The sequence below is a fragment of the Schistocerca gregaria genome, chromosome 1 (genome assembly GCF_023897955.1).
Source record: "Schistocerca gregaria isolate iqSchGreg1 chromosome 1, iqSchGreg1.2, whole genome shotgun sequence".
Classification (NCBI taxonomy): domain Eukaryota; kingdom Metazoa; phylum Arthropoda; class Insecta; order Orthoptera; family Acrididae; genus Schistocerca; species Schistocerca gregaria.
In genome coordinates, this window is record NC_064920.1 from 443,023,811 (window position 1) to 443,049,129 (window position 25,319).

The window sequence follows — 25,319 nt, forward strand, 5'->3', positions numbered from 1 at the left end:
AAGTGCTTGTACACCACTCCTGGGAAACTGGAGTTGGAAAATGATGATTATTATGATGATGACAAAGGAAGGACAAGGCAACCACTCACCTATAGTGCATCAATGCACAGTAACACATAACAGAAAACATCATTCACACTAGCTTTCAAGCATTCTCTTTTTTCCAACAATAGTACACACACGCTCCCAAGGCCACACCAAAACTCTCAGCAAGTCTTCAAAGACTACAGGAGTGTGCTTATGGATGTATGTGTGGTTGTGTGTTTGAATGTGTGTACTATTGTTTGAAAATGAGCTAGTGCTCGAAAGCTAATGTAAATGTTGTTTTTTGTAGGTTTTTCTGTGCTCTGCACATCAGTCCGCTATAGGTGTTGATGGCCTTTCCCTTATTTTATGTAAGGAAAACTCTTGTGGAATGCAAGTAATTTAGAGGTAAAGAAGACCAGTCACTGAATAATATAAGTGTTAAGCTGTCTATAGATACACAAGAAAACTTGGTAACTTTCATGTGTGTGTGTGTGTTTTCTCAGCTCATTAAAATATTTGTCTGATAGCTAGCAAGCTTTCTTCTTTTTTGTGTACTTGTTGATGGCCCAGTGCTTCTACTATTAGTGAGAAGTCTCTACTCTTAAATTAAATACTAAGTATATAATTCAGTGTGTGAGTTATATTCAAGAAATATCAATCTGTGATACACTTGCCAAGATTCCTTTCATGTTTGTATGGTATAACATAAGGTACTTCTAAAGGTAGTCAACATAACATTTTACCGTAATCAACACCAATTTCATTAATTTTTACCAAACTTTGAAACTGCTGTGGAGTTATACAGAAGTTTTACCTCTTTTTTTCCTAACAGACATGCAAGTCATTGCACCCATTGTAAAGGATGGCTCTAATGGCAAGATATCTGAGGCCCACTGGACTACTGATTCATCTGGCTCAGCAGCTGATGATGTAGTATCGTTGGATGGGGATGTTATTCTAGATCTTGGGGGTGTGACGTATAATGAAGGAGATTTGCGTGTTACTCCAGGACAACATTTACTGCATACAACAGGTACATGTAGTCCTAGTTTCAAACTGTCATATTCATTTCACTGCATCATATTTATAAAACAGCTAGTATGTTTTTATTTGAGTACTGAAGTGATCCTATTGCCCATGCCTAAAAATTAATGTCAAGATAACTTGTTACTCTAATTCCTTTCTTCAGTTACAGAATTAGTCATTTTAAGGACTAAAATATTACCCATGTCAATTAAACATCTTTGTTAATATTTTTGTGTGTGTATCTTGTAAAAAAAATTAGAAACATATGAAAGATGGGAATGTGTATCATCCTCTAAATGATGAAGTGTTAATGACTGAAATGTGTTTCATACAAATAGGTAACAAAAATACACTGAATCTTAATAATTTGAACCAGTGGGTTTGCTGTCAAGTGAAATATAAGGTAGTTAGAGGGAAAAGCACAAGAAATGTCACATAAAGTGACAAAAAGGCAGCCAATCAAGATATAGAAACAAAGTATAAGTGATAACAGAATCTAACATATTAAGTTTCAACTTTCAGATATTAAATCTGTGAAAATTGTATCTGAAGTGTGCTTTAAGTGACTTCTTTCTTTTCTTCAACTATTCTCTTATCAGATATCAGGTTTTGCACTCATCAAATAAGTACCAGTTCTAAAATATTAGGATTTGATTCCTTTTGGCTTTGGCATTGCCATCATGCCTGGTCCACTTGTTCTGTTTCTCTCATGTAAAATATAGCCTCTCTGCTCTGTTTTAAAAATCAATAGTGCACATTTTGTTACATTTGTATTTTGAAATTACATGACAGAACCTCATAAAATTATATCAAAGACTGACAAGCAACCAGAATAAATTAACAAATGCTCTGTGATTAACAGTACTCAGGGAAGAAAGAGAAAAGACTTTTCACAGAATAGAAAATAAACAAGAAAAAACTCAGGAAGTACAATATATTATAAAGAAACAAAGTAGGAAAAAGAAAAAGCTTAATAGCATTCACAAATTGTAGAAAGCTGATGAAACTTCTCCAGACAGAAAATATTTCTGAATAAGATTTCAGAACAAAGCATTTGATACTTATCAGTGGCAAAATGGATGTACTACATGTATGTAGTGCTCTATAACTGAAATCTTGTTCTGTGAAGGATTTATTGAGCCAAATCATTAAAACTCTCTGCTTAATTATGTGTGGGTCCATCTTTGAAATGCAATATAGCAGCGACTGTGCACATACCAAAAAATTCCCATAAATTATGGGCTGGTGGTTTATTGGCTCAGAGCTGTCACCTGCTAATGTCCATGATGTGTTCCATCTGGTTCAGATTACATGAATTTACATGAAAAGACCTCAGTGTGAGTTCACTATCATTTTTCTCAAACCACTGGCCTTGTGACATGGACAGCCTGCTTAAAGATGCAATCATCATCCTGCAAGCCCTCAAGTATAAAGAGATGCAGAAAGTCTTAATAATGTTTGTGTAGTCCACACCTGTCTTGGTGGTTTTGGTCACTACCACAGGTCCACGGAAGCCCAGGTGAATGTCTCCCATAGCATAATACAGCTTCCACAGGCTTGTCCCTGTGGCACTGTGCATGTTTCAAGCAGTTGTTTTCCTGGATGATGACATATACAGACATTGGCATTAACTTAGTGTAACAAGAAATGTGATTCACCTGGCCAGGTGACATGTTTCTCCTGATTCGTGGTCAACTCTTGATGATGATATTAATAGATATTAAGTCATGGGCTATTTGTGATTGCAGATTCTATGAGGGTAATCCCAAAAGTAAGGTCTCCTATTTTGTTATAAGTACATAGGCCTGTTTATTTCTACAGTGGTTTACATCAGTTTACAGCTTGATCGTTTAGCTATTTTTCGACATAATCACCATTTCTGTCTCTGCATTTTTGTAGATGCTGTGGCAGTTTTTGTATGCCTATGTCATACCAGCTCGCTGTCATTGTGTTCAGAAAGTTATGAACCTCTTCTTTCACCTCATTGTTGGAGTTGAATTGCTTTCCAGCCAAATGTTCTTTTAATCTAGGGAATAGGTGATAGTCACTATGTGCCAAGTCAGGACTATAGGGTGGGTGGGTGATTATGTTCCACTGAAACTGTTCCAGGAGAGCAACGGTTTGCCGAGCAATGTGTGGATGAGCGTTGTCATGGAGAATATGTGATCCTAGTGGGTATAAAGTTGACCAACAATACCCCTTTCTGATCCCAAAAAAGGTTGTTATGACTTTACCGGCAGACAGTGTTTGTTTGAATTTCCGTGGCTTTGGCGAAGATGGATGCCGCCACTGGCGTGATTGCTGCTTGGTCTCAGGTGTAAAGTGGTATGCCCAGGTTTCGTCACCCATGGCAATTGAATCCAGAAAATTATCCTGTTTGGCTGCAAGGCGGTGAAGAAATGCGCGGGAAGCATCAACTCGTTGACGCATGTGGTCCTCAGTCAGCATGCATGGCACTCATCTTGTACACACCTTCCAGTAGTTCAATGTTTCTGTTAAAATTCTGTGAGCTGTGCTTCGAGAAACCTCAGGAACCAATGTGCATAGATCAACCAGGTGATCTGCCGATCTTCACGCATGCTTTTCTCAACCTTCAACACTGTCTCCTCACAAATTGATGGTCTCCTGCTCCATTATGTCTAAAAGTTCCTTTAAAGAGATTTGTAGCTCCAAAATCTGTTGGACAGGATTCAGAAAATAAGAATATTGTGACTAAAGGTGGAATATTATTAATTATTACATCCCCCACTGTCAGTTGTTCTTTACCCACTGCAGTCTTAACTGATGATGTCCTTGGGTCAACATGGGAACACAGAGGGTCATCTGCTACGAAGGTCATCGTTTAACAATGTTCACTGAACTGTGTGCTGTGAAACACTTGTGACTGCATTAGAACTGTACTGTGTCATCAGCTCTGGCACCTGTCCTGCTCTACAGAGCAGAGATATTCTGCGATGGGGCACAGATCTCCATCTTATTGCCTGATTGTGGTTTCATCCTCCTTCAGTTACTTTCCATATATACACACAATACCAAAATACAAACAGCCAACCAGGCTTCACCATTTCTGAGATGCTCATTCTTCGGTGCCAGGTAACAACAATCTGCCCTTTCATAAAGTAGATTATGTCAGTGGTTTTCCCCATTTGCAACCTGCATCATCACTAGAATGATTTTACATTCATCCCTACTAGTATTTGTAAGCATGAGAATAAATACACATGTACTAAATATTGATATGAAGAGAATGTGGTAAGTGAGACACTGGACTAGCAGACAAGATTCCAGGTCCAAGTCTAGATAGAAACAGGGCTCTCCTCCTTCACCTCAAGCCTATACCCACAGCACTCACACTGATTCTACCCATATAAATAGTGTCTGTCTCTTAATGTAGATGGATAAAAGTGAACAGCCTCCATCTCTTTGAAGTGAGCCTTTTTTTCTGTTTTCATAAAGATAATGGTAACTTTCCATAAACATGATGAATCTTAGAAATTGTCTGATGCTGAAATTATGTCCCTGTGCAGTAATCATGAATGTTTTTGTGGATAACTTTTTCTTGTGGTTTTCTGAAGCAAGTGTTGTCATTAATTAAACTGCACATTTTTAAGGACTCCTTCCTGTTAGTGTGGCTTATAGGCATAAGTGTACCTTTAATTTGCATTAATGTGAATCTTGTATGTAGCTATTGAAGACCAGTCATTTCAGCCACTTGAAAGCAGTAAAATTGATATAAAAATGGTCACTCCTTTAAAAAAGAAAATAGTGTTTAGTGCATTACATGGACTGGCAACAGCAGTAAAAATCACAATCAAGAAACAAATATGCATGATCTTAGTTTTCCATGGCTGGAAAACATTTTACAGCATAAACAAATGTGTGCTACATGTAGCACAGAATGGTATTAGCATGACATAAACAACAACAGCAACAACAACAATTATTGATGCAGACCTTTCCATTGTTATAATGCACAAAAGAAAATTTTGTTCTTAGTGATCTACTCTGTCCCTCTGACCAAATGTCTCTGGTCATGTTTGTATTTTTCACCAGCATTTTTCTGTTGTTCTTCATTGCTCTTACCCCTTAATTTCAATGGAAACTCATCTCACTTGCTCCAGTGATATATTTGCCTCAGCTTTGGTCAGTATTTCCTACTGTTTCCTCGTGTTTCTTACTTTTTCATGCCACTTCTCACATCTTACACATGACCATTTTATTGTTCTCATGTCATATCTTTAACTTCATTTGTCAAGTAGCAAGTTCAGTTGTACTCAGAAAGAAACAAAAAAACTGTAATTATATGAAATGAATGGGATAATTTTTTAACTTTTCACAAAATACTAAAACATAGGGAACAGACTGGACTAGTGGACAATCAAAACAATGTAGACTCTGTTATAAATACTGAAATGAAAAAACATCCTGAAAATCTTTGATAAAGGAGATGTACCAATGTTGCTTTGCTGAACATGCTTCAGTATTATGCACATTATTTTTGTTATGAGTAACTAATGAGAGAAAAACAGTTTAAATGTCTGTAAGTTATTATTCATTTGATAGATTGTGCATATGTGATTATAAGACTGAAAGCAGGGCAAAAACAAGCCAGATTCCCCGAACTATTTAGTCCAGAGGAATTTCATTTAAACCAAATACTATTACAATAAATGCCAGCCACATCTAACATAAACCAGTGACTTTTTGCTCTTTTATATGAATGCTTGAAGGTACAAGCATACTACATTGAGACAAAAGTGTATAAGTGTTTGTCTGACGTTGATTAACAATATACCTGGTGAATTGTAATTTTTGTATTGGTCCTTTAGGTCATACAGTGTAAAGAAAGTACGTCTTATTAGGACAAGTCTGAGTTGGTGAAATGATAGTAAATAAAGAGGAGTACTGCAATAGTTATGTTTGAAAGCTTATTTCACATAATAAGTATTAATCTTAGAGAAAATACTTACCAGTATTAGAGTTTAAAAAATACGTAACTGACAGATATTTCTTATTAGAGTTTAAAAAATACGTAACTGACAGATATTTCTTTCAAGAATTATATATAAAGGTGCACTGATTCACATAATGATTATTAATTTCAACGTAGGTGCTTACTAAACAAATCAGGAAATAATAACTAATGGCAACTTAAAAAAGAACATACATAAACACAGATAACAAAAGAAAATTTGAACTCTGCAGACATCATTACTACACTGTTCAGGAAGGTTACAAGCTCTAAAATTTAAAACAAAACTTATACTCATTTGTCCATTTATACACACTCAGGGTGATTAAGGTGGAATGTCACATGATGAGTGAGATGATTGTATGTGTGAAAATAATGAAAATTTATATGAACATGTGTCCAATTTTCAGTCATTACAGAACTGGAGGTGGCTACAATCATACATGAATGGATAAAAGCCGAGTGAGTATATTACATATCAGAATGATGTGTGTGTGTGCTGTGGTGGACAGAATAATGGTGGGGTAGATGACTGATCCATCCAACAAGGGGTGCTCAAAAAGTCTCACACCCATGTCATTGCACTTGTCAATATGCTGACGGGTGTGCTGCATTGCACACTGACCATCATCTCAGTGGGCTTTAATGTGGGTAACAACATTGGTGACATGAGTGACAAGTTCTTGACATATACCAACCTTCATAGTGTATACGTCCCCCTTTAATCAACCCCATAAAGAGAAGTTTAATGAGATTAGGTCATTTGGTCTGGCAGGCCAGATAAGGGTCTGCCACAGACAACCTACTGTTGAAGAAATGTTTCGTTAAAATACTGGGATACTTGTCTGATACTGTGAATCAGTGATCCATCATGTTGTAGTTACATTTCCATCATTGCTCTAATTTCATGTCTTCCAAAAGTGGAGGTAAGTCTTCTATCAGGAAATGCGCATATGCTGTGGCTGTCATGCGGTTTGGCAGGAACACAAGCCCTATCACCAGGTTATCAGTCATACCACACCACACATTTTCTGAGAGCCTAACATGGAACCTTGTGTTCCTAGTGTCATGTGGCTTCTCCATCGCCCATGTATGAGAATTGTGGGCATTTATGATACCATTGCATCTAAATGTAGCCTCATCTGTAAGCAAAGTGTGTTGCACAGTGTCTCTGTGTACAGCCACCCATTCATAAAATTGCAGTCTGCTTACTGAGTCACCTGAATGCAGATGTTGCACAACGTGCAAATGGAATGGGTAAAAGCCCATGGAATGTAACATACATCACACTTGTATTTGTAGAGTTTTGAGATGATGACTAATGTGTCATGCCTGGTGGTGGGACTTCATTGTACCATTGCAATAATGTTGTCCATTTCCTGAAATTACTGGACGACCTAACATTTTGATGTTATGTGCACACTGGGTAGTGTCCCAGATTCATGCCATGTTTGAAAATCTCTGGAAAATACGCAGCACAGCGGTTTATCAATCAGGGAAATGTTTCTGGTATTAAATCACAGTTGCACAGGTACTGCCACTACAGTACTTGTTCATGATTAATATCTGCGTATTCTGCATGGATGAACATATGTGGCATTCACAGACACAATGGGCTTGCTCAATCAAACAACACTAAAGCATGACACACACATGGCCTCATGATTTCTCACTGATCCAAGCCACAATTGCACACTGTGTACCTTGAAGCTTTTGCCACAGTGCAACAGCGCAGTGCTGTCATCTGTTGGAGAACCTCTACACTTTTTGTAGGGGGGATAATTCATCTGCCCCACTGTCATTCTGTCCTCCTGTCCACCACAGCACCTTAACATTCACACTCGACTTCTTATCCATTCATGTACGTCTGTGGTCTTCAAACAATGGAAAATCCAGGATGGAATCTAACAATATTATGAAAAGGAAAGTTGCCACCACTCCAGTTCTGCAATGACCAAAAATTGGACACATGTTCATAGAACATTTTCAGTTTATTTTAACACGTAAAATCATATCACAAATTATGTGACATTCCTTCTGAATCACCCTGCATAACTTAAGTGTGCTGAGTTAGACATTTATTCTAATTGGCTTTAGCTCTGTGATGTTCTTTATTAGTTGGAGATGATTGTACAATTTTATTCCCATATGTTCAACATTTCTGCTGTACTGTTTTGTAGAGTGGAGAACTACCCTTGTGAGTCTCTTGATTATGTGCCTGGGTGGTGCAAAACTGAGTTCTTCTCCAGTATACCAAAATACTAATGGTATCAGCAGTATGAGTCCCACTTCCTCTGTACCATAGGAGATAGATTTATATTGGACTATAATTGGCCTATATAACAACTGAATCAGCATGCAAAGGCAACCCTTAATCCTTGTAATGACTCCCATTCCAAGATGGTGGCCTGTTTATAAGAGGGCTTTATAAGTGTTATGAGTACTGCTTTCCCAGTATCAGAGTACATGGACATTGTACCATACACACAGGCAATCCATACTCCTCTGGGAAGGTTCCTACTTCTCAGTAGTTGGCTATTTTTCATCTACCTCAATCATAAGAATACATCATCTCACCAAAGTGAAAGACCAAATATGCCTTTTCAAGTAGTATATCTTTGGCGAAACCATAGACCTCTATAAGTTATATCAAATGATAAATACTTTGAAAAATAATGGTAGGATCTTGTCTCATCCTGATCTTGTACAACTCTGTGATACTAATCTCACATAATAATATGGTTCTTTGTTTATCACTTTTCCATGTTAAAGGTATATTAAATAATTCTATAATTTTGTTTCAGCAACTGATAACTCAAGTGACAAGAAGGAGTATTTGCGGCCTGATTTCATTGAAATAGTACCAGCTCCAAATCTTGGAACTTCCACAGTTTCTAATGAGTCACAAGAAAATCATGTTACAGAGCATGATGACTTCAATAAAGCTACAAATGGTGGAACAAATGAAACACAACCAGTAGATATTGTATCTGATATTAACAATGAATTTTTGCTGACTACCTCACAACTTCTAAACAAAATAAGAGGAGCATTTCAGTCTGGTCATTATGGATCAAAAACTGAGCAGAATGGAAGTAAAGCTAAAGATGTGTCTGATACTGGCAATGATGATTTTCACAAATTAACAACTGTGTCTAAGTATGGTAAAAGTAAGCAGTCAGTATCATCAGCAGCATCACGAAGCCCAGTTTTTCCTACATTGCCAACAACTCCATCCAAGGAAAGCAGAGTTGAAGGTCCTGTCAATGAAAATTATACTGAGTCTGAAGGTGAGTGGATATTTTGAGTTAAATCATTTCAAGTAATTCGTTAACATAATTCCATTTTAATATTTGGAGCAGGTTTCTGAATGACACCTTTGCAATATTTAATGCAGTCACTGCAATATATTTCAGAGTAGTAGATAAAAAGTACTGTTCAGGCTGTTTGAACTAGTTCTATTTGCTAGATAAAAGCAAGTATGACATCTACAATTTCAGACTGCATGTAACAGAGTTCCTTACTGATGCCAAGATGTTCTGTTATTTGATGGACATCCATTTCTCCTTCAGAGGGTTTCATAAAGCACCATATGAGAAGAAAGAATGATAACAATTGTGTGATGATACTCCTCACAAAAACAAGCCATAATATTCTGTACTCTTCATCAGGATTTGTTTTAGATAGATAATAAAAGTTATTACTCAGGGTCTGAACTGAGTGTTCCATTAAAGTTGTCATGACCAGCGTATTCTTTCTTTTTAATGTATCCATTCTCTTTTATTATCCTGTGAAATCACACATCATCCAAGCAACTGAAGAAACTGTATGAAGTCGTTACATGTTGCCCAAAAAAGCTTAAATGCAAGAAAATATAAAAGCCAGCATTCTTATTCACTTTCACGAAACACTACACTAGGTTTTCTGTGCTATAACAGGATGTCTACTGATTTTCAGATGATCAAATTCATGACTTTTTCATTATATGTTTAATTAAATTCATGACTTCTCAAAAATATGTGTAGAACAGTGACAAAAACACTTTCATTAATGAACCTGAAAGCTTGTTGAATGAAACCTAAAACTGTATATCAACATGAATAATGTAACAATGTATGACTTGTAGTACACCATTTGTCAAATGCTACAAAAATTTAACTCTCACTTACTATGGGGTGTCATTATTTTTACATACTTTTATCGTCACATTATTTAAAATACAAATTGTTTTAATGTAGCAATGTAGATAATATAAAAATTATGAAAGTAAAAAATTTATATCAAATGTTGACTTTCACTGTGAAAGAGTCAGTGTTTAAGTTTATTAGCTAAACCTAAAATTTCAACATATAAAACTTCAGCATCTTTCTTTGCCTTTTGTATAACCATTCTTTTTTTACTCTGAGCTCTTTTTGTTCTTGAATTGTTCTGCTTTAAGATTGGCTACTTCATGTTCATCAGATTTCCTTTCTTTTAAGGCTTATACTCTTTTTGAAGAAGAATTCATCACCGCTAGTATCATTTATTTTGTATGTCCCCACTGAGTTGTTTTTCCCTATTAAGTAAAGTGCCTAATGATTGTATTGCAATGTAAACACTTCTTTCCATAACAGTAGTATCTTCTTATAAGTTTACTACTACAACTTCTTTGTTAACACAAAAGCCTCTTTCAACAGTATTTCCTTGAAACACACATCTCTGCTTCTGTATGGACTTGATGAACTCATGGCTCACACTTTGCAGTAAATTCAAAAGAAAGTGGTCAAACATGTTCTTCTTAGGATTAAACTGTCAGAGTTGCTTTTCAGAATATTCACAAAATTTAAAATATTCTCTCTTCTCTGCATCAGCTGTTGATGGAGTCATGCAACTGTTGTGGTGTATGCAGGGTTGCACCCCTGCATATTTAACCATCAGACTTATGGATATGTTTCATGGACCATGTATGACCCATGCATCACCATGAAGGTTTTTTATGCCAATAGAAGAATAAGGGAGGTGCTTACTGCCAAGACTCCTGCAGCCATCAGAGCCTCTGAGTGGGCAAGCTGCACCAATACGTGGCAAGCAGGTCATGATACACAGTGCTGCACTTGCAGGCACCTATTTCGCCTACAGGTGGCCACATGTACATATGACACCAGTTACTAGTCTTCTGTAAATGCATACTTAGGTAACTGCTTCATGTCTCAATGCCCAGTTATGCTCCAGGCTCTGAATGACCGTCAGCTACAAAGAATCCCCTTTATAGAACCAACACCTGCCATTGCTGCTGCCCATTTCAAGTTGTCAACTTGCCCTTGCCATGAGCACTCTACAAAGCTGGACTTCCAATAGCTGCTCCTGAGAACAGTGTTTCACAAGATCTGATCCTGGACTGCCCACAAGCCACCAACTCATGGGAATGCATCATTATCGCACATTGCTGCTCATCAGTGACTGCCCCTAAGCTTTCAGCCTTGTGGGATTGTGTTGTTGCTTATCCTCCCTGTTCCCCGTGACATGGATGTTCATGAACATTGTCTTAGTTGAGCATTTGTTAGGCATCAAGAATCAACTTTTCAGCAGTACTGATTTGTGTGGACATTATCCTCAGAGGTTGTACTCAGTTTAGTTCATGTTACTAAATAAACAGTTATTAATGCAATTGTGTCTTTCAATGCTGTCAGTCACACCAGCCAGCCAAAGGACATGAGAATGGCAAATAGATATTTTCATGTTTATTAAAATGTGTTTCAAAGTTGTCTCCTCGTCTCTTGTCTGCCATACACAATAGTGGTGATGAGGCTGTCCTTTGTGTGTGTTTTATTAGTTCATGATGTGTATTAGTTTGTGTGCTGAAACAGCATTTTGTTTTTTCTAGATTGTTTGCATGGTTTTCAGATGAATGAGTATACCCTTGTGTGTTAGTTTATCTTGATGGCTGTGTATTCATACTTACTGTGTTTTGACAGTCTGTATTCAGTGGTGTTAGCCACCATCTGCAAATCCTATGACAGTTAAGGCATGTCCAACCATGTACCGGACAAGGACTGTTCATTTCTTGGATTCCATTACTGTGTGTTGATGTGGTTGCCTAGATTTTGGAAGGCATTCATTTGCAGTTCATTATGATAGTGGTGTCCAAGTTTCTCAGTAGTTGCAAGTTTGTGAAACTTGGTTTTGATAGCTGTTCTATTTTTCTGCATAGTTTGGATGGTCCATTCAAGTATTGTTGTGATAGAAATTCTCTTAATTGATGTTGTTGGTCTGCATTGTTTTAATTGATTATTTGGCGTTTTTTTTTTTTTACTTCTGTGCCAGTTTACTGTCAGTGATTTTCATGAATGGTTTGAGTGTTTATTTGCATTATCATGTCAGTCCATTTGTTAAGCAATCTTTGACTCAAGTCACTCAGCTACACAGTCAACAAATTCAGACACTTTTGCAGAGCACAGCTCAGTTCACTCAGGTTCTGACTATGGTGGTTGCATCCCATGTCTGCACTGAATTTTCAGCTGTTTGACAGCTGGAAAGAGGACTGGGCTGTATGCCATCAACAGTTATACACTTTATATTCATGTGGTCAGTTTTCCCAGCCTCTCATCCACAGGTTATAGACTTTCACTTATTAGTGAAAGGGTTTGATGTGTATGTATGTAGTGACAGTCTTTCTTCGTTAAGTTCTTCCTCACAGTGTTCAAGTAAGCATGTCCATGTACTTTGTCCAGATTGGGCCTCCAAGAATTTTGTGTGAGGCAAGTTGGACCACTTTCAGTCAAGCTGTTTGCAGATGCAGCACTCAGTTTCTTGTTCACGAAGTTCTATAGGGAAGTGCTTCTGCTCTTGGCCCAGCCCTTGCATGTGATGACATTGGACACAGGCTTTGCCGGCCCTGTGACTGGTCCCACTGCCCTTGCTGGCGCCACTGACCCCATCATGTTTTCTTCTAGGCATTTGGTTGTGCCTTCATGGAAATTTTGCCACAAGCCCTGCCCATGCCCTGACTTCCCCATCAACACCTGCAGTGGCCATTTGTCATTCCCTAAATTGAACATGGTATGCTTTTTTTGTTGGGATCATCTTCTTTTGTTGTTTAATGGTTTGATTTTTGTTTATTCACAACCCTTACACTGAGCTTTTGGAAGTTATTGTGAAATGGGTATGCAATTTTTCTGTTCTTGCATATCAAATGTTAATGGTTCTGCAGCACGTCCCAGTCACCTTGTTCAGTGTATATTGCATTCTTATTTAGAGGGGTTCTTTTTATGCATAGTGCTTTGGTTTTGTGCAGTGTTTTTGAAATGCAAGGTTGTGTTACAATAATCAGCAATTTGTTGGTATCTTCTGAAGCACATGTCTGCACAGTGGCTGATTGTTCTGGTGTTTTGTTACAATTGATAGGACATTCTGCATCGCTGTGTCACACCTCCTCCCTTGGGTGCTGCAGTTCTCTGAGATTGCTGAGCCACCTCTTTTAAGGGGAGAGGCATATGCTGTATGCAGGGCTGTGCCCCTGCATATTCAGCCACCACTCTTAATTGATATGCTTTGCAGGTCAAGTACAGTCCCTGTGTCACCTCAGAAATTGTTTTTTAATAGAGGAGTCACTGACTAGCTTGCTGCCAAGCCTCCTGTAGCCACCTGCTGCCAAGCCACCACAGTGTCTGGGGCTGCAAGTCACTGATACTTGGTGTGTACATTACTGTACACAGCTCTTCAGTTGTAGACACCTGTTCATGACCACGTGGTCATGTGTGTACATGAGACCACCCATATAGTCTTCCATGCAGGTATAGTTAGGTCACCACTTCACCCCTCAATGCCCAGTTATGCTCCGGACTCTGACTGCCTATCAACTGGTATGAGTCTACATTATGGACCCAAAGCTTGTTGCTGCTGCTGCCCTTTACAAGGTATCATCTTGCCTTTGTTGTGAGCACCATATGATGCTGGACTTCTGTCAGCCACTTCCGAAGGCACCACTTCACAGGATCTCAGTTTGATCTGCCCAGGAGAAACCACCTCATGGGACCATGTTGTTACAACATCTTGCTGTCCGTCAGTGACTTCCCCTGAGCTACAAGCCTCATTGGACTGTGTTGTTTTTTTATATTTCCTGCTCCTCATGACTTGGATGTTTGTAGACTTTGTCTTAGTGAGCACTTGCTAGGCATCATCTATGACTGACATCAAGTTCTGTGGACATTGTCTTCATATGCTGTGCTTTTTCTAGTTCATGTTAATAAACAAACAGTTGTTATTGCCAAGTGTGTTTCAATGCTGTCATTAAACTATTCGGCTGGAAGATATAACAACTGCCACTCAAGAATTTCTCAAAAAGACACATTTGCACAAAATTTTCGAAGTAGCTCTCACGGAAAACTAAACAGAGCATCACTGGTACTGCATGACTAGTCATGTTTCTCAAACTTACTCGTTCTGAAAATTCTATCGAAGGTCCTACCTTTTGAAGAAATTGTTTTAAGTAAGCTTGGTAACAGGTGTTGATGTTCCAAGACATTTTATTTCAATTTTCTTCTCTGACAACTTACGGGAAAATGCTTGTGAATCAAACCACTTACAGCATTTATTGCACTCACAGTAAATTAATATCATTGTGCTATTTGTGTTGGATAATGCACTAAATCTAATGTGGCATGGGAAAAAAAAGCATATACAACTACAATTTAAAATGTACTGATATAATTCAGGAAAATTTTTGGCCATCAAGAAATTGATTTCACTCTACTTGTCCCTAACACCCTTAAAATGAGGTTACAATTGCAATAGTTTTAAATTGAAACTTCCTGGCAGATCAAAAGTGTGTGCCGGACTGAGACTCGAACTCGGGACCTTCGCCTTTCGCGGGCAAGTGCTCTACCAACTGAGCTACCCAAGCACGACTCACGTCCCGCCCCCACAGCTTTACTTCTGCCAGTACCTGTGAGGATGGGGCGAGAAATTCAGAACTGAAAGATGAATCAGGCAGTCATATCAGAATCACCTTTGCTTCTTATGATGAACTGTCACTGTAATGACTTTAAAAATATCTTGAGTCAACATCCATTCTCCATTATTAAAGTGTAGGGTGTTAAGCTAAGAGGAAGAAGAAGAAGAAGAAGAAAACGAAGAAGAAGAAGAAAAAGAAAATTATTAGGGCCCTCCCCTTGACATGTAAGCCAAAAATATTAATTAAACATTGATTTTATTATGAGAGTGAAATTTAAGTGACTGTTTGGCTAAACATGATGTTTTCTAAATAAGCACATAAAAATATGCACATAATACTTTTTCAGTATTACAGCAGTATTACAATATGCTTAAGACACAACATTTAAACCACTACCTCTCATTGTTAGCAGTTCCACATATTAAGCTTTTTCTAAATGGCTACCTTGTCTTACAGCTTGTGGTATAAAATATTTCAGTAAAATTGTGCAAGGGGGTACCCAAAAATTGGAATTATTTTTTAAAAGCTATATGTTTTCAAATTGTTTATAAAACAACCTTATCCCCTTAAAAATACTATCCATTGCAAGTAATACATTCCTCCCACCGCCAGTGCTTCCACTGTTAGAAAAATTTTTTGTAGTCAAGATGGAATGTAACGATATTATGAAAAGGAAAGTTGCTACACACCAAATAGCGGAAATGCTGTGTCACAGACAGGCACAACAAAAAGCTATATATTTGGTGTATTGTGATAGTGTTTTTGTTAACCCCTATCTGTGAGTCAGCACTTCCACTATATGGGAAGTAGCAACTTTCTTTTTCATAATATTGTGACAGCTCCTACCTCACTTTTCTCTTGAATTCTTCAATGTTGTAAAATCAGCGTCCTTTCCACGTTTTCATATGTGGAAATAAGAAAAAGTCAAATAGAGACAGATCAAGTCAGTGAGTTGTACAGGGTAGTGGAACCATGCCATTATTAGCGAAAAACTGTGTAACAGAGTGTGTTGGTGCATTGTTGTGGTGGAAGATCCAGTCTCCTGTCTGTCACAAATCAGGTCTTGTTTGACAAATGTTGTAGTGCAATCTTCTTAAAACTTCCAAATAACAGGTTTGAATGATGGCTTGATCTGGGGGAACAAATTCTGAATGAACTACACCCTTGGCATCAGAAAGCAAATCAGCATTGTTTTGATGTTTGATTTGACTTGATGGTAATGTCTTCCATTGGCTTGACTATTGCTTTGTTTCTGGGTATAACCATAGCACTATGACTCATCACCAGTAATGACCTTTGACAGAAAATCTGGATCAGCTTCAAGCTGTTGCTTCAAAGCACAACTTGTTTCAACTCAATATTACTTTTGATTGTCAGTCAGAATCGGAGGAATAAACTTGGCAGTGACCTTTTTCATCCCCAAATCTTCCATTCACTGAACCAAACTCCAAGATAACCCACTAATCTCTGACAGTTGATCAATTGTCTGTTGACAGTCTGTGAGTACAAGCTCTCGAATTTTTCCAATATTTTCGTTGATTCAGGCAGTTGACAGATGTCCAGAATGAGGATTGTCATCAATCGATAAGTCATCATTTTCAAATCAAGCAAACCACTTGTACATTTGAGTTGCTCCCATACTGTCATCTTGGTAAGCTCATTTTCATATTAAAACAGTTTTAGCAGCATTTTTTCTGAGTAGATAACAAAATTTCACAGCTGCACATGGTTCACTTAAACTTACCATCATAGCAAACGAAACAAGAACAAAACAGCACTAGCAATAACAATCACTGCAGATGAACAGAACAAGCCAGGGTGACAACACAGGCGTCACTGAACTGACAATGAGTTGCACTATATGTGCCTAGCAGCAGAAATGCGTGACACACAAGCTCCATCCAGAGCATTTTTTTTTTTTTGGGGGGGGGGGGGGGGGAGTGGTAACCCCCTCATACTTATTAGATATATGAGAAAACATTAACTTTCCAAAGAGTCATCCAGAACAAATATGAAAAGACTGTGTTGTAAACAACATGCTTTAACATTAAATAGTTCAATGAAAATAAAATACAACTTCAGCAGATTTCTTATAAACATTATATTTATTCGTAACATTTTGGTCTCATGTCCAAAATGATACAACACAATGGATTCAATAAAACAGAAAACTACTCATACATACCCCTACAGGGCATGTATGAATTTTCTGTTTACATGTTCATCAGTGGTGACAACATATAACAGTTACTGTGTTCGTAAGGATAACAAGATGAATTTGTTAAGATGCACCTATTATGTTTCTCTCAATCAGCTAACCCAAGTAACTTTTCCTTTGTATCTTTGGCAGAAGAATCCAAAAGTTCCAGAATAGTAAGATCTTATTATCATTTGCCTATGTCAATTTCAGTGCCATCATTTGTGATACCTCATTATAAAACTTTAGATAAAACTATTTTTAATATAATAACTTAATTTACTAAAGTTCCAATGCATCAAAGATATCTAAATTGAATAGTTGATATAATCAGTAGTTAACAGTTTTAAAAATGTAAACATTTATATTGCTAGAACATACATCATTTCGTGATTTATCAAAACACTCATAGTTTTGTAATGTAATGTTATAATGAACATTTTCACAGGTTTATGTTTCTCACCACGCCTGGAAATGTGTCAGGGTGTTTTGCCTTATGACTTAACAACCCTTCCTTTGGTGCCTGGTATAAATCAGGTAGCAGACCTTGATGCAGCTCTGCCATACTTTGAAATGATATTGGAATCAGGTTGCAGTGACAGGGGACGTCAGTTCATTTGTTCACTGCTTGAACCTGCATGTCAACCAATGGGAAACAATGTTTTGCTTCCTTGTCGTAAAGCCTGTAGAGGTATGTTCACTTTACATGATCAGTATACATATATCACATTAATATACCAAGACATCTTATTTTTCATCACAGTGTTAAGCATATTTTACGATTAACAGACATACCTTGTAAAAAAAAAAAAAAAAAAAAAAAGTAGAACTATTCTCGTTATTCATGGAGTAAAAAAGTTCCAAAACTCTAATTTAGGCATTTTAGTTCTCATCTGAAGAATGTTTTTAGCTTACAGACAAAGTACAAAACACAAAGAGAAGGATGAAGAAATCTTAACTTTATTTAATTATGCTGACTTATTGTATTTTCAGGGTGATTTATACAAACAGGGTGTCATAGCAATTTATTATGCAAGTGTATACAGACTATTCTTTGTGTAATTTTGAGCACTTTTGTCTGTAAAAAAGAGAAGTTTTGATAAACAGATCTAAACTATGAAAATCCAGCAGCCAGCTAACAATGTAGTTCACAGTTTCAGAATTCTAAATAATATTTTATTTTTCATCTGTTGTCTTCCTCCTCTATTTTGTTTTACATGAAGAGCACGAGTCAGTTAGATGAGAATTACCTGTTGTAGGTCAACAATAACAATAAAATTTATGGTGTGAAGCTGTTAAGTAAGATTTAACATTCAGACAAACCAAAATCTATTAATGACACAAATTGCTTTCATTACAACTGCCCTAATATACATGTCAGTACCCAGCTACAACATTACAAGTACTATTAATTACAGTATGTCCTTTGCAAAACATTTTCACACTTTTAGTAACTCTTTCGATAATGCTTCTCTAAACTCTTCAGACATAACTGCATCTATGAGACATGAGTTGCAGGAACATGTGCTATCATCTCTTTCATGTTCATAGGTAAATGTCCTTATAGGAACACTCAGATGATTTAGTTTAGGTGAAGGCAAAGTTTGTAAAATTAGCCCTCCAAAACTGAGTATTTCCCAGGAAAGGCTTAGCTTAAAAAAAATTGTTTATGCCTTCCAAAGCATGTGGGTACCTCATATAATCTCTGAAACAACACATGAGAAATCTTCAAGAATATCAGGCAAATTGTTTGTGAGAAATAAATAATACTTCTGTGTAGTTAACCAGTCCATCAATGAGTACTCACTTCATCAGTTTCTCATCTTCCTCATAGTGCAGAGAACCTCCGTCTCTTCCTCCTTGCTCTCTTACTAACATCCCTTCACTGCAATGCTTCTTCTATCCCTTTGTCCTTTTAACCTTGACTGCCAATGTTTCAATACTTACTGTAAATGTCCAAACTGCTCCAGCTGTTGCTATTAGGTAACCTTCTCCATCACCTTTGTATTTAAATTTTTGGAATGGCTGTTTTTTATATCCTGTTCCTTCAATTCTTGTTTCGTATTTTGTTGAGGCATCTCATCTTTGGTACTTTGATCTGACTTTTGTTTTGCTTATCCACAGCAATAGATAGGTTATAGACACATCTGTATAAAACCATCTTTGTCTCTTTGGATATTTATCTCTTGCTGAGAATGAGTTCCGCCTGACTATGTTAAAAAGGCAGCCTAGTGCTCCATCTCTTTCTGTAATTTCATCTTCCCATCTGCACAGACAACAGAGACCAAGTACTTAAATCCACAAACTTATTCTAGTGGCTTTCATTCAACTGTTATGTTTCTTTCCTTTAAAATCAGAGTTTTGTTTTTGTCAAATATATGCCTTTACTCCTTTCTTCTTTAACATTTTCATCCAGACACTGATGTTGTGTTGAAGTTTTGTTGACTAGAAGGTCTTGTCACCAGATCACTTGCAAAAGCCAAATGGTTGATATAAACCAGTTTCATCTGGTAATTTCTAAAGGTCACTATTTAATTTTGGCTCTACAAACCTTCATCAGCCACTCAAGATATCTTACAAAACACAAGGAGTGAACTATAGATTTGCCAGATTTATTGCTTCATAATAAATTTAGTAGATCTCAAATTTCTTGCTCTCATAAGGTCAAAAATTTGCATACAGGGTCCTAGCAGATCTATATAAAGCCTGGCTCAGTCTACATAACTTTATACAACATGTGGGAATTAAACATCCTGTCTCCAAGTATTCTGGTTAATACATTGATGCTAAACATACCCGATGTCCACAGTCATGAATGACATGTGGATTACCTTCACACGAATGAGTAAGCATGTACTTCAACAGTAATTCTTCAATATTTGGTATGATTCTTCATGGACACAACATTAAAAGTGTATTTCACCCCTGTGGAACTGAGGAATTTTTTGGACACTGTCAAAGATGACATCAGCATCAGAAAATTAGGTATATTCCAGATCTGATGCCTATGTGAAATGTCAATATATTGGTCAGATCTGGTGTATGGTGTAAAGCCTTTGCAATGAACACCAGCAAAATATAGGACCCAGCCACCAGAATAAATTTGCAATTGCTGAGCATTGTCATAGCATGATGCACCACATAATGTAAGCAAAGGTAAAGTCTGCATTGGTAGGTTCTTGCCCCTGGAATTGCATTATGAAGGAAGCGAAATATATTATAGAATGGACAAACTCAGTAGTATGGATTCTGAATTCCAAGTCGACACAGCCTGGTACATTGCACTTCCTACTGTTTGACTGCAATGAGAATGATGTATGAGCCTGCAAGGTGTAGCCTTCTACATGGGTGTACGACAGTTGAGCAGAAGTGCAGAGATGTGGCTGTATGGTGCCCAGCGGCACTAATGAGACATCATTCAACTAAGTCATTTATTTCCATTCTGTGTTCTTCCCAGTGTGGCCTAACAATGGCCGTGCTGAGCTCACATTGCATAGGGTGTAGGGTAGCGTGTCAGTGCCAGGTGAGAAATCTGCTGGCACAGTCCTAGCATTATCCGAGGCCAGAGCCATGGCTCCTTCATAGGGCAGTACAACAGCGCAGTTGCAGCAGCCCAGCATGGCTGCAGATGACTGTTGAGGCCTCAGTGTTCTTGTCAAGTGAAGCTGCGCTGAGGGTTGGCCTCAGAAATCTGCGTGCTTGTGTTGTTGATTGTCAGGGTGGCATGTAGGCAGAAGACTCAACAGCAACATGAAGGACAGCACCAGTGGTGGTCCCAGATACAACTGGTAAAGAAGTGCTTGTATTTCTCAGGAGTTGCAGCACTGGCACCCTTTTCCCAAGATCAACAGCTCCTTGTGTAGCCACAAGTATGATTAGCAGGAATACAGCTTGAAGAGCAGAGCAGCACACAGCATAGCAGGCCATCCTGCAGCTAGCAGAGCTGGCCTTCCATTGGTATCAGTGATGCAGATGGAGTGACCAGACCCTGAGAATCAGTGGAAGGAGGACAGGATTTCATAGCATTCAATGGCCTCATTCCCCCATATCAGTGACCAAATGTTCTCTTGTTTTCTGAGCCTGTCACTGTTCTTGGCTAGACTAATATTTTACTTCAGAGTGTTCCTTTATGCAAAGTTTGCCACCTGAAAAGCATTTTTGTGTCATCCCTATGTGAAGTTGCTACACATAGTCACATTACTGAAGAATCTTACACCTGCACTGCATTGCACTGTTGTTTAAGTGCTGAATCATGTGTTCCTGACATTCTGTCTTGCACAATCTGAGGCAGTGAGCACCCTGCTTGTTTGTACTGCAGGTTTTCTGAGAGTTAACATTGGGTATGCCATTGTTGCATAGTTGACAGGTGCCCACTCGGCATTATCCCAGTCATAGAATGAAGGCTTTCACAGCTGGATGACATAGCTGCTGATAAACCTTTCAGGATATGAGTATATATACAATACTCTCGGACATCCAACCAGTAAGTCAGCAAGACTCAGTGGAAGAGCATCTCTGAGGATGTCCTGAAACACCAGGAACAGAAGAGTTTCTTGGACCACAACCCTACATCCCAAAAGGCTTACCAGCAGCTATTATCCCAGTCGGTTCCCACAAAATTTTATTCTTGTATTTAATTATGTGCTCCATAAAAACAGTTAGAATTTACAAAAGGTCCATATAGCATCTATTTTTGGTTCTGCTCCCAGTCACAGCTACACTTGACAGTAATCACTGGGCTTCCTACACACACTGAAGCCTATGTCTTGGTTTGCAGTAGTGCTTTTTTGACACATTAGCATCATCTATCTTGTAGCAATAACATTGTGCATCCTTGATCCATGAAAGCAATCTCCCAAAGAAACTGAGCAAATAAGTAAGAAAGCTGCTATTTTGAAAAAAGCTGCTGCTCCCTTAGTTTTACTATTTAGCTGCTATTAGCAGCTTAATATTCACTTGATAACAATGATGTTTGCCAAAGAAAATGTAAAAAAAAATATTTTCTTTGGAAAATACTATTATAAACTGTAAATACTGAGTCCTATTTACAGTAGGAGGAAATATTTCTCTACTGGGGACAATGACTGTCCCAATAACAGAATTGAGATAGTTGATAGTGAACATTAACATGTCTACATTGTATCATGATTCAGAACACATTGTTGTCTTTGTATCGCCCACAGATATTCCCCTGCTCTCTGGACAGTGATGCACGTAATTATTGATATTCCAGCAAGTACATTTCTACTTGTCATACAACTTTACAACAAACACTGCTATTTGCCACGTAGCTCAGAGAACCCTTCAGTCCCTGACTCTAGATATTCAGATAATTTATAGAAAGAGTGGCAAGTCATTGTTGTTGTTGTTTTGTTGTTGTCTTCAGTCCTGAGAGTGGTGTGATGCAGCTCTCCATGCTACTCTATCCTGTGCAAGCTTCTTCATCTCCCAGTACTTACTGCAGCCTACATCCATCGGAATCTGCTTAGTGTATTCATCTCTTGGTCTCCCTCTATGATTTTAACCCTCCATGCTGCCCTCAAATGGTAAATTTGTGATCCCGTGATGCCTCAGAACATGTCCTACCAACCGGTCCCTTCTTCTTGTCAAGTTGTGCCACAAACTCCTCTTCTCCCCAATTCTAATCAATACCACCTCATTAGTTATGTGATCTACCCATCTAATCTTCAGCATTCTTCTGTAGCACCACATTTCAAAAGCTTCTGTTCTCTTCTTGTCTAAACTATTTATCGTGCATGTTTCACTTCCATACATGGCTACACTCCAGACAAATACTTTCAGAAATGACTTCCTGACACTTAAATCAATACTTGATGTTAACAAATTTCTCTTCTTCAGAAACGCTTTCCTTGCCATTGCCAGTCTACATTTTATATCCTCTCTACTTTGACCATCATCAGTTATTTTGCTCCCCAAATATCAAAACTCCTTTACTACTTTAAGTGTCTCATTTCCTAATCTAATTCCCTCAGCATCACCCGATTTAATTCAACTACATTCCATTATCCTCGTTTTGCTTTTGTTAATGTTCATCTTATACCTTCCTTTAAAGACACTGTCCATTCCGTTCAACAGCTCTTCCAAGTCCTTTGCTGTCTCTGACAGAATTACAGTGTCATCGGTGAACCTCAATGTTTTTATTTCTTCTCCATGGACTTTAATACCTAGGCTGGCTACTCATAAGATTTTTATTTTCTTTTAAATTTTCAAGGATTTCCAATTTAAAAATAATAAAGAGTACCATAACTGTATTAGGAACTGAGTGTAAGAATTCAAAAGCCCTTTGATAGGCTTCCAAAAGATGTATGGTCATCTACTTTACACATTTTACTACTCGCTTATGCTGAACAAACATTTTACTTATGTTGAGTGCTATGCCCCAAAGGATAATTCCATACAACAGGGAGTCAAAATATACCAAATAAGTGACCTCTCTTGGCCTTTTGCTCAGCAAATGAAAACTTAAAAAATATGGAATCTTAAGCATAAAAGACATTCTGAAAGACTGGTTAGGACAACTGCAACGATCCTTTAAGAAATTTGAAGCACTCTATCAAAAGCCTGTAGTTCGTAGCAACTACTTCAAGTGTCAGGAACTTCTTACAGGACAGTTGTGTGAATTCTTTCTGTGACCATGAAACATTCAGAATCAGAATCAGAATTTTGAATACTAAATTAAATCATAGATTTAATGTACAGAGGACTCGTCAACACTGCAATTAGAATTCATTTGTATTACAGAAATAATACATAACAAGAGCATTAACATAAAGAACGTAATTATTAAAGTTGTTTATTGGACATAAAACTGCTACGCTTAATTACCATTTGCTTTCTTGACCAGATTTTCATATCATCATTCTGCATCCTTTCCAAGGAATGATAGCATTTACATACTAACAACTTTTCATAGTTTTTGATCCAGTTGCCCTAGCTCCATGTTGTGGATCTATCTATCTATCTTTCTTGTGAGATATATGAAATTCCCTTTTTTCCTAGTGCCTTGTTGATGTTTAAAGTCATTGCCCATCAATGACTTAGGGTTACTGTATACAAAAAGAATTTGTTCATAAATGTAAAAACAGGGGGCATTAATATTTTAACAGTGAGCAATAGGATTCTTTTGGTTTTGCATTACACATACTGTATTTCTAACAGCTGGTTATTGTAATTTTAATATTCTAATCATTTTACTTGTGTTAACCCAAAAATAATACCATACTTTATACCTGACTCAAAATAACTGTGGTAAGCTATTTTTCTTGTTCCAAGCTAGCTGAATGTGGAAGAGTCTTCATTGAAAATGTCTGTCCGTTTAGATTATTTGCAAAGCACTTTGTATGTGAAGACCAGGAAAAATTTTGGTTCAGATGCATTCCTAAAAACCTAACACAGCATGCTTCTTTCAGTTCTTGGTTTCTAAGATTATGTGGGTTTCATTTACCATAGAATTTTTAGTTTTCAACTGGGGTAAATCTTTGTTTCTAGTACTCAGTTTAAATACTTTTAATAGGAACCAGTTTTTTGAACTAAAGGTAGATTTGTGACAGTTCATGGACCACAGCACAGCTATGACACCTGAGGATGGGCTTATAACAGTCCAAAAACGATCATGTGAATATAAAGTAATTTAGAAGTGAGGCGGCATTTTCAACCTCTGCTACAATGAAATATGGTGAGTGGAAGATAAAAAATAGTTTCAGAAAATAAAATTATGCATTTTATAGAGACACTTTTTTTCTTTATCAAACAGAGGGAAAATTTTGTAAATGGCCAACATGTAGCCATATTTACAAATGAATGTGTACTGTGAATGTAAAATGATGCATTCCACTCATTATGATTAATTGTATAAATTCTCAGTGGGGCATGAAACTAACACATTAACTCACACTGACCACACGCACGGACATCTTCTCTCCTGCTGTCACATCTTGAGAACTACTGGACAGCAACAACAACAGAGATACTTCAGTGCAAGATAACTTCAATAAAGATCAAAAGTTCAATAAATGAATTACAATATCCACAAAAACGTTATGTAGGTACCTGCTGTTTAATGGTTACACTTTTTGATGTGTGGTGTGTGTAGCAGTCTCTCTTTATGATTTATTTACATACATATGATTTATTTACGTTTATAC

The 25,319-nt window shown here is 37.4% G+C and overlaps 1 protein-coding gene across 3 annotated transcripts in view; it reads left to right on the top strand.

The window, feature by feature from the left end:
• Positions 1 to 25,319, top strand: part of LOC126351810 (uncharacterized) — a 584,469-nt gene that overhangs the window by 544,282 nt on the left and 14,868 nt on the right. For all 3 annotated transcript variants that reach the window (XM_050002637.1, XM_050002636.1, XM_050002638.1), the window contains exons 3-5: positions 860 to 1,060; positions 8,830 to 9,315; positions 17,603 to 17,845. In XM_050002637.1, the coding sequence (XP_049858594.1) occupies positions 860 to 1,060; positions 8,830 to 9,315; positions 17,603 to 17,845 (930 nt within the window). The remainder of the gene's footprint in view (positions 1 to 859; positions 1,061 to 8,829; positions 9,316 to 17,602; positions 17,846 to 25,319) is intronic.